At 38.2% G+C, this 12101-nt stretch overlaps 1 protein-coding gene across 3 annotated transcripts in view; it reads right to left on the reverse strand.

Moving 5' to 3' along the window:
* Nucleotides 1-6572: 6572 nt before the first annotated feature.
* The window catches only part of RRAGB (Ras related GTP binding B), a 35382-nt gene continuing 29853 nt past the window's right edge, over nucleotides 6573-12101 (reverse strand). For 2 of the 3 annotated variants that reach the window (XM_065916103.1, XM_065916104.1), the window contains 3 exons: nucleotides 9693-9784; nucleotides 7858-7973; nucleotides 6573-7103 (listed from right to left, as the gene is read on the reverse strand). In XM_065916103.1, the coding sequence (XP_065772175.1) occupies nucleotides 7006-7103; nucleotides 7858-7973; nucleotides 9693-9784 (306 nt within the window). In that variant the 3' untranslated portion in view covers nucleotides 6573-7005. The remainder of the gene's footprint in view (nucleotides 7104-7857; nucleotides 7974-9692; nucleotides 9785-12101) is intronic. The other variant, XM_065916106.1, reaches the window with a different exon arrangement.

Here is a 12101-nt window from a genome sequence, read left to right on the forward strand (position 1 = left end):
GCATCAAAGGGCAGGCAATCTGAAACCATAATCACAGAAAACTAGCCAATATGATCACATGGACCACAGTATTGTCCAACTCAGTGAAACTAAGACATGCTGTATGGGGCCACACAAGACAGACGGGTCATGGTGGAGAGGTCTGACAGAATGTGGTCCACTGGAGGAGGGAATGGTAAACCACTTGAGTAATCTTGCCTTGAGAACCCCATGAACAGTATGAAAAGGCAAAATGATAGGATACTGAAAGAGCAACTCCCTAGGTCAGTAGGTGCCCAATATGCTACTGGAGATCAGTGGAGAAATAACTCCAGAAAGAATGAAGGGATGGAGCCAAAGCAAAAACAATACCCAGTTGTGGATGGGACTGGTGATAGAAGCAAGCTTCAATGCTGTAAAGAGCAATACTGCATAGGAACCTGGAATGTTAGATCCATGAATCAAGGCAAATTGGAAGTGGTCAAAAAGGAGATGGCAAGAGCGAATGTTGACATTCTAGGAATCAGTGAACTAAAATGGACAGGAATGGATGAATTTAACTCAGATGACCATTATATCTACTACTGTGGGCAGGAATCCCTTAGAAGAAATGGAGTATCATGGTCAATAAAATAGTCCAAAATGCAGTACTTGGATGCAATCTCAAAAATGACAGAATGATCTCTGTTCATTTCCAAGGCAAACCATTCAATATCACAGTAATCCAAGCCTATGCCCCAACAGTAATGCTGAAGAAGCTGAAGTTGAAGGTCTATGAAGACCTACAAGATCTTTTAGAACTAACACCCAAAAAAGACGTCATTTTCATTATAGGGGACAGGAAGGCAAAAGTAGGAAGTCAAGAAACACCTGGAGTAACAGGCAAAATTGGCCTTGGAGTACAGAATGAAGCGGGAAAAAGGCTAATAGAGTTTTGCCAAGAGAACATGCTGGTCATAGCAAACACCCTCTTGCAACAACACAAGAGAAGACTCCACACATGGACATCACCAGATGGTCAACACCGAAATCAAATTTATTATATTCTTTGCAGCGAAAGATGGAGAAGCTCTATACAGTTAGCAAAAACAAGACCGGGAGCTGACTGTGGCTCAGATCATGAACTCTTTATTGCCAAATTCAGACTTAAATCGAAGAAAGTAGGGAAAACCACTAGACCATTCATGTATGACCTAAATCAAATCCCTTATACAGTGTAAGTGAGAAATAGATTTAAAGGACTAGATCTGATAGACACAGTACCTGATGAACTATGGACGGAGGATCGTGACATTGTACAGGAGACAGGGGTCAAGACCCTCCCCATGGAAAAGAAATGCAAAAAGGCAAAATGTTTGTCTGAGGAGGACTTACAAACAGCTGTGAAAAGAAGAGAAGTAAAAGGCAAAGGAAAATGGGAAAGATATTCCCATATGAATGCAGAGTTCCAAAGAATAGCAAGGAGAGAAAGCCTTCCTCAGTGATCAAAGCAAAGAAATAGAGGAAAACAATAGAATGGGAAAGACTAGAGATCTCTTCAAGAAAATGAGAGATACCAAGGGAATATTTCATTCAAAGACGGGTTCAATAAAGGACAGAAATGGTATGAACCTAACAGAAGCAGAAGATATTAAGAAGAGGTGGCAAGAATACACAGAAGAACTGTACAAAAAATATCTTCACGACCCAGATAATCATGATGGTGTGATCAATTACCTAGAGCCAGACATCCTGCAATGTGAATTCAGGTGGGCCTTAGAAAGCATCACTGTGAACAAAGCTAGTGGAGGTGATGGAATTCCAGTTGAGCTATTTCAAATCCTGAAAGATGATGCTGTGAAAGTGCTGCACTCAATATGCCAGCAAATTTGGAAAACTCAGCAGTGGCCATAGGACTGGAAAAGGTCAGTTTTCATTCTAATCCCAAAGAAAGGCAATCCCAAAGAATGCTCAAACTACCGCACGATTGCACTCATCTCACACGCTAGTAAATAAATGCTCAAAATTCTCCAAGCCAGCCTTCAGCAATACATGAACTGTGAACTTCCAGATGTTCAAGCTGGTTTTAGAAAAGGCAGAGGAACCAGAGATCAAATTGCCAACATCTGCCGGATTATCAAAAAAGCAAGAGAACTCCAGAAAAATATCTTTTTCTGCTTTACTGACTATGCCAAAGCCTTTGACTGTGTGGATTGCAATAAACTATGGAAAATTATGAAAGAGATGGGCATACCAGACCACCTGACGTGCCTCTTGAAAAACCTGTATGCAGGTCAGGAATCAACAGTTAGAACTGGACATGGAAAAACAGACTGGTTCTAAATAGGAAAAGGACTACATCAAGGCTGTATATTGTCACCCTGCTTATTTAACTTATATGCAGAGTACATCATGAGAAATGCTGGGCTGAAGAAGCACAAGCTGGAATCAAGATTGCTAGGAGAAATATCAATAACCTCAGATATGCAGATGACACCACCGTATGACAGAAAGTGAAGAGGAACTAAACAGCCTCTTGATGAAAGTGAAAGAGGAGAGTTAAAAAGTTGATTTAAAGCTCAACATGCAGAAAACTAAGATCATGGCATCTGGTCCCATCACTTCATGGCAAACAGATGGGGAAACAGTGAAAACAGTGTCTGACTTTATTTTTTGGGCTCCAAACTCACTGCAGATGGTGACTGCAGCCATGAAATTAAAAGATGCTTACTCCTTGGAAGGAAAGTTATGACCAACCTAGACAGCATATCAAAAAGCAGAGACATTCCTTTGTCAACAAAGGTCCGTCTAGTCAAGGCTATGGTTTTTCCAGTGGTCATGTATGGATGTGAGAGTTGGATGGTGAAGAAAGCTGAGTGCCAAAGAATTGATGCTTTTGAACTGTGGTGTTGGAGAAGACTCTTGAGAGTCCCTTGGAGTGCAAGGACATCCCTTCTGTCCATCCTAAAGGAGATTAGTCCTGGGTGTTCATTGGAAGGACTGATGCTGAAGCTGAAACTCCAATACTTTGGCCACCTCATGTGAAGAGTTAACTCATTGGAAATGACCCTGATGCTGGGAGGGATTGGGGGCTGGAGGAGAAGGGGACGACATAGGATGAGATGGCTGTATGACATCACTGACTCGATAGACAAGAGTTTGAGTAAACTCCTGGAGTTGGTGATGGACAGGGAGGCCTGGCATGCTGTGATTCATGGGGTCACAAAGAGTCGTACACGACTGAGTGACTGAACTGAACTGATCATAATTAAGAGACCCTTCAATAGGCCAGCATTCCCCATCTTCCAAAGGATACTGTGGCCATTCAGTATTACAGAAGAAGATCAGGCATTTCTTTTTAAACTCTGGGGATCAAACTTGTCCCAGTTTTTGAAAATACATTTTAAAGGAGTGATTCTGGAACTGCTAGCTCCCATGTATAAGAGAAAAAGCAGCTGCATCCACAGCTGTGGCTTCTTCCCACCGTGGGCATCCCTTTCCACTCCAGATAGGGTTTAGACAGACTTTCCACCAAATCTTTCCTTCTCTGGTAGGACTTACTCTGTCCCTTACTGACACAGTTACCTTACTTGTCCCTACTGGTTCTACCACTGAGGCAGGGTGGAGATGCACAGGGGTAAGAAAGACCTGATGGCATCCCAGACTGATTTCTAGTTCCTTACCACCAAGACCTTTGTTTGATTTTCCCTTGTCTCTGATGCCACCCGGAGTGTAACAGAGTAGATTTTCAGAATGTTTCCCAAGCTAGGACTATTAGGGGAAGCATCTGTGTTCTATGTGCCTGTGCATATTTCTGAGTACAGTCCTGACCACAGTAGAAGAGGTGAGTTATAAAGGAATGAACAACAATCAAGATGTCCATTCTGAGTGTCACCACACCAGTATATGTGATAGCAAAAGGGTCGGCCAGCGAGGAAAACTTTTTTTCCTTTAAGCTACTAGAGCTCATCCTCCCAGTTCATTCCCACAGATTCCACAAAAGGCATGTCTAAGGAGTTGAGACAAAAGCCACCAGAGAGCCTCTTCTGATCCACTAAGAGTTAGCACTACCAAAGCAAGAAGTACTTCCAATCTGACCAGATTCTACAACTCCTTATCTGTGTCCTCAAAAAGCTCATGGTCACAAGCAATATTTTTATCCACTTAGATTAGAGGGACAGCTGTGACAGAGACTCACTTTCAGGTCACTGGCCCCAGAGGCAGGCAGCCAAGAGAGTAACCTCTAGCCTGAAAGGCGTTCCTGGAGCTAGAGCTACATCTCACTTCCAAATGTGCTCTTGTAACTTCTGGTTCCTAGCAAGGCCAGGCGCTTCCATACATGGGGTCTAAGTAAAAGTACACAGTAACAGCATGGATCACAAGTCCCTTGAAAGTCTATGATCCAACAGATTAGGTTAGTAGTTCTAATTTCCCACACAATTATGAAATGGTCTAAGAGACCAGGAAAAGATGACCAAGAAAGGAAAGGTTGTTCCACACGCCTTGCCCATTTCTGGCTGCTCCCCTAGCAGGGACGTTGGGTGTCTCTTGGCATTGGTAGGTCAGTATAAATCCCCAAAAAGGCTCCCCTTTCTGGGGCTGCCTTCAGTCATTCCAAGGCACCGTGAAACCACAGAGCAGGGCTCATCACTTGCTTCACACAGGGTGTGTCATTCATTCATGCAAGCACACCATAGAGTTAGTGAAGTAAAAGGAGAAATGTATACTGAGAAAGCAGAGAGGCTAGAGCTCTTGAGTGTTCTTACCTTGTCCTGAAGATTCCAAACAAGCCCCCAAGATGATAGCTCACAGTGAACGATGTCGGATTTGTGATGTCCAAAGAAGATTTAGCTTTGGAACCAGGGACCAGGTTTGATAACTCAAGAGCTTTTGTATAGCAGAGTTTTATTAAAGTATGAAAAGGGGCAGATAAAGCTTCTGACGTAGACATCAGAAGGGGGACAGAGAGTGCCCCCTGGCACCAGTGTTTTTTATCTGTAATCCTCCTTACTAACATAGCTAACAAGGCCTATAAAAAGAATCAGCTCACTGTATCACTAAACTCATACGTTTTACATCATTGGTTTTGATTTCTTCTCTCCAACTCTTTCTGTGTACATGTATTCACTGTCCACTTGTGTTATTTCAGTTTCTAAGTGGCACATCTTTGGGCAAATATCTCCAAACATTTTTTTTCTTGTCTTCAGTGACAAAGAAGACTGGCTGTTCATTACCATTAGGATTAAGTCAAATTAACCTCATTTTTCTAATCTTTCATAATTTTATACATCTTCCAAGTTCAAGTTATAACTAGATTCTGAGAAAAGCTTGAATGAAGAGCAAACAAAGTAATCACGTAACAGTTTTTTCTGGTGCTCAACTAATTGAATATCTATATATCTATATCTAGGGCTTCCCTGGTAGCTCAGCTGGTAAAGAATCCACCTGTAATGCAGGAGATCCCAGTTCAATTCCTAGGTTGGTAAGATCCCTTGCAGAAGGGATAGGCTATCCACTCCAGTATTCTTGGGCTTCCCTGGTGGCTTAGCTGGTAAAGAATATCTGCAATGCGGGAGACCTATAACTACCTTCCAAAGGAAAAAGAAAAAACACTTTTGGGTGTTTTCCTTCAAATCTCATCCCAGATAAAGGATAAGAAGATGCCAAATCATTAGTCACAGAACAGACTCCCTATTCATTTGCTCTTTTCATTTTCCTAGATGTTAATAGGACAAATAATCTAGGACATCAAACTTAAACTCTTCTTCTATAGAAGATTAATGCAACTGTTGATAAAATTAATCCCATGAGATTCTTTTAAGAATTTACATTTTTAATCTACATAATGACAGCATGTTCTTTGCTACTCAGTAAAAACTCTATTTATCTCCACTGGGGACAATAAGACGAGGAAAGATGAGGTTCTGGCAGTCTGGAAGAAGTTTCTTCATGACATAAAATTGAGATGAATCTACTGTGCTGTAGATTCCCTAAATGCTTTTGTGTCCTGTTTCAGTTCTATAGAAACTGAAAAAGTTAGGGCTTTGAGTAATTCTAGTTAGTGTTGTCAAGCTCCACTTCTCCCAGTTCACAATGGCTCATCTTTTCCTTGGGAATGAAGTCAATAAACTCCCACCTTGAATGAGGTTTTAATAACACTTAATGAGTATAATGAAAGCATATACCATTAGGTATTACGGAATATATAAATTAATCATTCCTGGACCTCATAGAAAGAAGACTTACATCTCATAAATACTATCTATTTTCCCTCAACTTTTTATTCATTCTTTCTCTAGTTGCATCTTGAAACAGACTTTCAACACACTTCAGGCCTGGATTACTATCTGTTTCTCCAACTGCCATCAGTCAGCCCATAGCTTAACTTTCTTTCAAAATTCCTTTACCATTTCCTATCATATTATATCAAAACTCTTCTGCCTAGCTTTAAGGCTATCATTTGGCTCATCCTTCCCAACCAACTTTATTTTATACTATTTCCCAAACAGCAAGTCTTCTTCCCCTAGGTTAACTGTGAAATTCATTTTCTTTTTCTTAGGGAAAAGCTGAAGAAACAAGGGAAAGAAAAAAAAAAGAAAAGAATGTTACTGAAATCTGTAACAGCAAAACTTTATTTATAATTGCATTTAAGGAATATTTTTAGTGCATGCTGAGAAAACAGTAATATTCCAAACATATAGGTTACTATCTGATGAGGAATATAAGATGATGCTGGAAAAGGCTTTGGCATACACAACAACTGAAACCAGGTCATTAGAACACTTACACTATTAGAACATTATTATCAGAACACTGACATATCACCTACTTTTATGTCACACCAAATTCACAGACAGTTTATCTTCTAACTTCTTACTGGCTATTTGAGTAAATAGCATTCAAGACTATACATTAAGACTGGGGAGTAGGGAAGAAATGCAGAAGTGATAATCATCACAACATTTCAGAGCCTATATATACTAATAAAACACTAAGAAACAGTATTCCAATTTTTCTTTTTTTTCTGAAACAGCATTTGGCAATGTTTTAGCGCATGAGAAGACACTGCTTTGGTCCATCCACTCTTTCCAGCTTTTCAAAGTGTTTCCTGGCATTGCGAATATTGATCAGAGTAGCTGCAGAAGCTGAGGATGGGGTAGGGAAGATAGCCAACATAGTTAGTACAAATAGCCAAAGGAATATATTACTAGTAAAAACAAATGAAAGAGAGCCAAATTCCTCAATGTATGTCACAGAGAACCTATGTCCCAAGTTAAAAAGAGTTTAATTTTTTTCAGTGAAAGATTTATTTATATTCTAAACATAATATTTTCAAAATAAATTTTCAAACTCGATTAGTTTGGGGCTAATAGTAAAACATTATCTTCTGCTATATTCTAATATTAACCTAAAATAGATAATTTAAGAGATAATTTAAATTTCTGGGAACATCCTAGAAATACTGCTAGAACCTTTATTTCAATAGTTGTGATCGATAGAGCTATTATGGCATGGAGGCACCAAATATCTATCTCTATGCCCATAATACAAATATGGGAGTACGGTACTTAGAAATATACAATGACATATAAAATGGTTCAACAATGAAAAGTTCAGAGCTTAGAGTGACTAGTCCTTTAAAAATATACCCTATGTGGAGCACAACTAATACATTTGAGTTTGTTTTCTTTAATTTATTTTCATTGTGGTAAAATACACATAAAATGAAGTTTACCATTTTAACCACTGTTAAATGCATAGGTCAGTGGCACTAAGTACATTCACAGGGTTGTGCACTATAAAATAGTTTTTCAGTATCTTTAATAATGTACAACTTCTAAGGCAATTAGTTTAAAGAATATGTGGCTTTGAATCTATGTCAGCTAAGTTTAAACTTACGAATGGATGGATCGGACATCACGACCATCACATAAGTGTTGGATGTAAAAATGTCAATGAAAGCAGCAAAGTTAGAGTTCCTGACTTCCATGCTCTGGAAAGAGGCAGCTAGCTTGCTATAGGAGAAAGGGGAAAAGTGAGTAAAGGACATAAAGTAATAGTAATATCAGACATTCTTATCTTTCATGTTAACATTTGCATACCATTATATCTTTTTTTAAATTTTATTTATTCCAGTGGGTTTTGTCATACATTGATATGAATCAGCCATAGAGTTACACGTATTCCCCATTCCAATCCCCCCTCCCACCTCCCTCTCCACCCGACTCCTCTGGGTCTTCCCAGTGCACCAGGCCCGAGCACTTGACTCATGCATCCCACCTGGGCTGGTGATCTGTTTCACCATAGATAATATACATGCTGTTCTTGTGAAACATCCCTCCCTCACCTTCTCCCACAGAGTTCAAAAGTCTGTTCTGTACTTCTGTGTCTCTTTTTCTGTTTTGCATATAGGGTTATCGTTACCATCTTTCTAAATTCCATATATATGTGTTAGTATACTGTAATGTTCTTTATCTTTCTTGCATACCATTATATCTCAATCCACCACCTCATTAAGACAGTTAGTCACTAAGCTCACTTTGTTTTCCCAGGAAACTCTAATGCCAAATTTAACATGCCTTGGAAAGTGGCCTTGACAGAAAGCAGATTAGGACTTGATAGTGACTGTGAAATGAAAAGCGGGCTTAGACCTAGATTCACGTTAAAAATCATGTTGCTGAAGATTTCTCTAATATTTAAGTTTATTCTGTTGAAATTTTCCTATCATTGAGATTAACAACTATACCTTTAGTTAGTTATGTTGAAATTCTAGAAATGACTGCATTTCTTTGAAAACAAAAAGAGTAATAATATTTATATGCCATTTGCAATTTATTCTTTAAAAATGTTGGCATAAACATATCAGAAATTCTCAAAGTGTGCTAAGGCATAAAAGGGATAACTTACACTTATTCTATTGTCTGAGTATCAAAGTTTTACCATGATAAGAATTTTGATTATTAAAACTTTACTAGATTATGATGTTCAGCCGTTCCTACTTCCTACATTCACAATGCTAAGATTCAAACTAGATTTAAACAAAGCTGAGACAATATGATCAGACATTTTTAGATGCTCTTCTTTGTACCATTCCTGAAATCAGTACCACATTATTTTAATTATCGTAGTTTTATAGTAAATCTTGGTATTTGGTAAGGTAAACCTTCCTTCTTTCTTCTTTTTCAAAACTTTCTTGGACATCGTCTGCTTATTTCTTCCCAAATAGTAACAAATATATTGAAAGGGCACTCACCTTAGATATTTTTCTTATGCTTCTTCTGCATCAGTTGAGTTTGCATTAAAGGATATTGTCTTTCACTTTAGTCAAGAAGTTTAGAGTTGAGCTTTTCTCTTATTTAAAAATTTTTTTTAATTTATTTGGGCTGTGTTGGGTCTTCATTGCTGCACAGGCTTTTCTCTAGTTAGGGGAGTGAGGGCTATTCTCTAGTTGCAGTGCATGGGCTTCTCATTGTGGTGGCCTCTCTTGTTGTGGAGTATAGGTTTAGTTGCTCTGCGGCCTGTGGGATCTTCCCAGATCAGGGATTGAACCCACATCTCCTGCATTGGCAGGCGGATTCTTTACCACTGAGTCACCAGGGAAGCCCAAGATTTATTTTTAATATAAGGAACTATGCTGAATATAGAAGTGGAGTCTACTAAAGGTATTTGAACCTCTCAAATATGACAATTTTTTCCAGAGATAAATATTGAATACATCACACAAGATCACTTACCTGCAGCTCAGCTTAAATTGCTTAATAATGTTGCTGATTTTCTCGAATCTGTGGGCATCACGCTGTTCTTTACACTGATAGTGAGAAATCACCTGCAAAAAAGAGCAATGCCTTTTCAATCCATGCTGCATTGTCATATCACCCTCTACTACTCCTCAAGCCATTACATCCATCAGTCTCTTAGTCACCCTGATTTTCAGGGTAGAGTTGGCAACTGGCTTTACTGTCTTTATTGATCTGTTCCATATTCTATCAGTATTTTGAATAAATTCAACATCCCTAAGGATGACCCATCCAGTAATGTTTGGTTATAATTTTATTAGAACATTTAAGTATTATCTATTTTGGTTCACTGCTAGCCTTTCTCACTTACTTTAAATATTCATCTTATTCCAATATTTCACAGAATGGTTGTTGATTCAAAAAAGTACAAATCAAAACAGAAAAATAAAAAAAAAATTCTTAGCTGTTCTTGAGGTGTACCTAAAGTACTTAATTTTAACGAAGGCTATAACCAAGTGATTTTTGGTATTATATTTAAAAATCTTAACTGGTTGATTCTAAACTCTGAGGATGTACTATTTATAAATGAAAAATGAACCTAATCATGATGGACACCAATGCCAGCTGAAAATGCATCCCCTAACACTTTCAGATTAATAAAACCACAAAAATATTTCCCACAGGCTGATGTTAAGTTTCTAGTAGGAAGCAAAACTGAGTCATTTGCCAGAAGAAAATTCACAGGGCAATTCCCTGAAACTATCTGAAATTTCAAAAACATAATTCCTAGACCCAATGGTGGAATAGGTTCCTGTTGCTTGACTTCAAGCACCTCAGTGAAAATGGTCAAAACACCTAAACACAGTCCTCAAGAGAAACCAAAAGTCACTTGTTATTGTTGGTGAAAAACAGAGCTCATATTAAATTAACCTTTATGATCATATGTGGTAGATGTGGCAGGAAAATACCACTAAGCAGGATTCTATCATGCCATGTGTATCAGGACAGACAGAAAAGCTCACTTGCTTGCTGCTATTCACACTAGTGGGAAAGACAGGGCTCAGGATAATGAACTTCCAAGCAAGTAACCCCTGCCTATGGGGTGAGGCAGAAGACACTGGTTAGGTCTCGTTGCTTCAGCTGTATCAGTTAGCAGGAAGAATGACTGCTAAGTATGCTGCCATTAAAAATAATGTTTCTACAAAGTTAAAAGGAAAAACTGCACCTGCATTCTCTGCATTCTGTTGGCTGTAATAGGAAAAGAAACCAATGTTTGACAGTCTGTCAGCTATATGCCGAACTTTGTACTAGGATTTAATGTTATCATGTCCTATTTTAAACCACACAAAAATTATGATGCAATTAGTATCTCTATTTTATAAAAGGGTAACCAAACGCAGATTAAAATATGTGTCTATCATATATATGTTGTTTACAAGAGACCCACTTCAGATCTAGGGACACAAAGAGACTAACAGTAAGGGGGTGGAAAAATATATTCCGTGCAACTGAAAGCAAAAGAAAGCTGGAATAGCAATACTCATAACAGACAAAATAGACTTTAAAATAAAGATTGTTATAATAGACAAAGGAGGACACTACAAAATGATCAAGGGATCACTCCAAGAAGAAGGCATAACAATTGTAAATATGTATGCACCCGACATAGGAGCACCTCAATATATAAGGCAAATACTAACAACCATAAAAAGAGAAAGTGACAGTAACAAAAAAATATTAGGGGACTTTTAACACCACAATTTCACTAAGGACAGATCATCCAGACAGAAAAATCAACAAGGAAATGCAGGCCTGAAATGACACATTAGACCAGATGAACTTAACTGGTATTTATAGAGCTTTCCATCCAAAAGCAGCAGGATACACATTCTTCCCAAGTGCACATGGAACATTCTCCAGAACTGATCACATGCTGGACCACAAAGTGAGCCCCGCCAGGTAAATTTAATAAAATTGAAGTCAAATCAAGCATCTTTTCCCACCACAACACTATGAGGTTAGAAATCAATTACAGGAAAAGAAAACTGTAAAAAACACAAATACATAGAAGCTAAATAATATGCTACTAAACAACCAATGGATCACTGAAGAAATCAAAGAGGAAATAAAAAATACCTAGAGACAAATGAAAATGAAAGCATGATGATTCAAAACCTATGGGACACAACTAAAGCAGTTTTAAGAGGAAAGCTTATGGTGATATAATCTTATCTAGGAAACAAGAAAAATCCCAAATAAACAACCTAACCTTAGGCCTAAAGCAACTAGAGAAGAAGAATAAAACCCAAAATTTAATAAAAGGGAAGAAATCATAAAGATCAGAACAGAAACAAATGAAATAGAGATGAAGAAAACAACAGAAAAGATCAATGAAATGAAAAGGTG

The sequence above is a fragment of the Muntiacus reevesi genome, chromosome X, assembly GCF_963930625.1.
Source record: "Muntiacus reevesi chromosome X, mMunRee1.1, whole genome shotgun sequence".
NCBI classification, from domain to species: domain Eukaryota; kingdom Metazoa; phylum Chordata; class Mammalia; order Artiodactyla; family Cervidae; genus Muntiacus; species Muntiacus reevesi.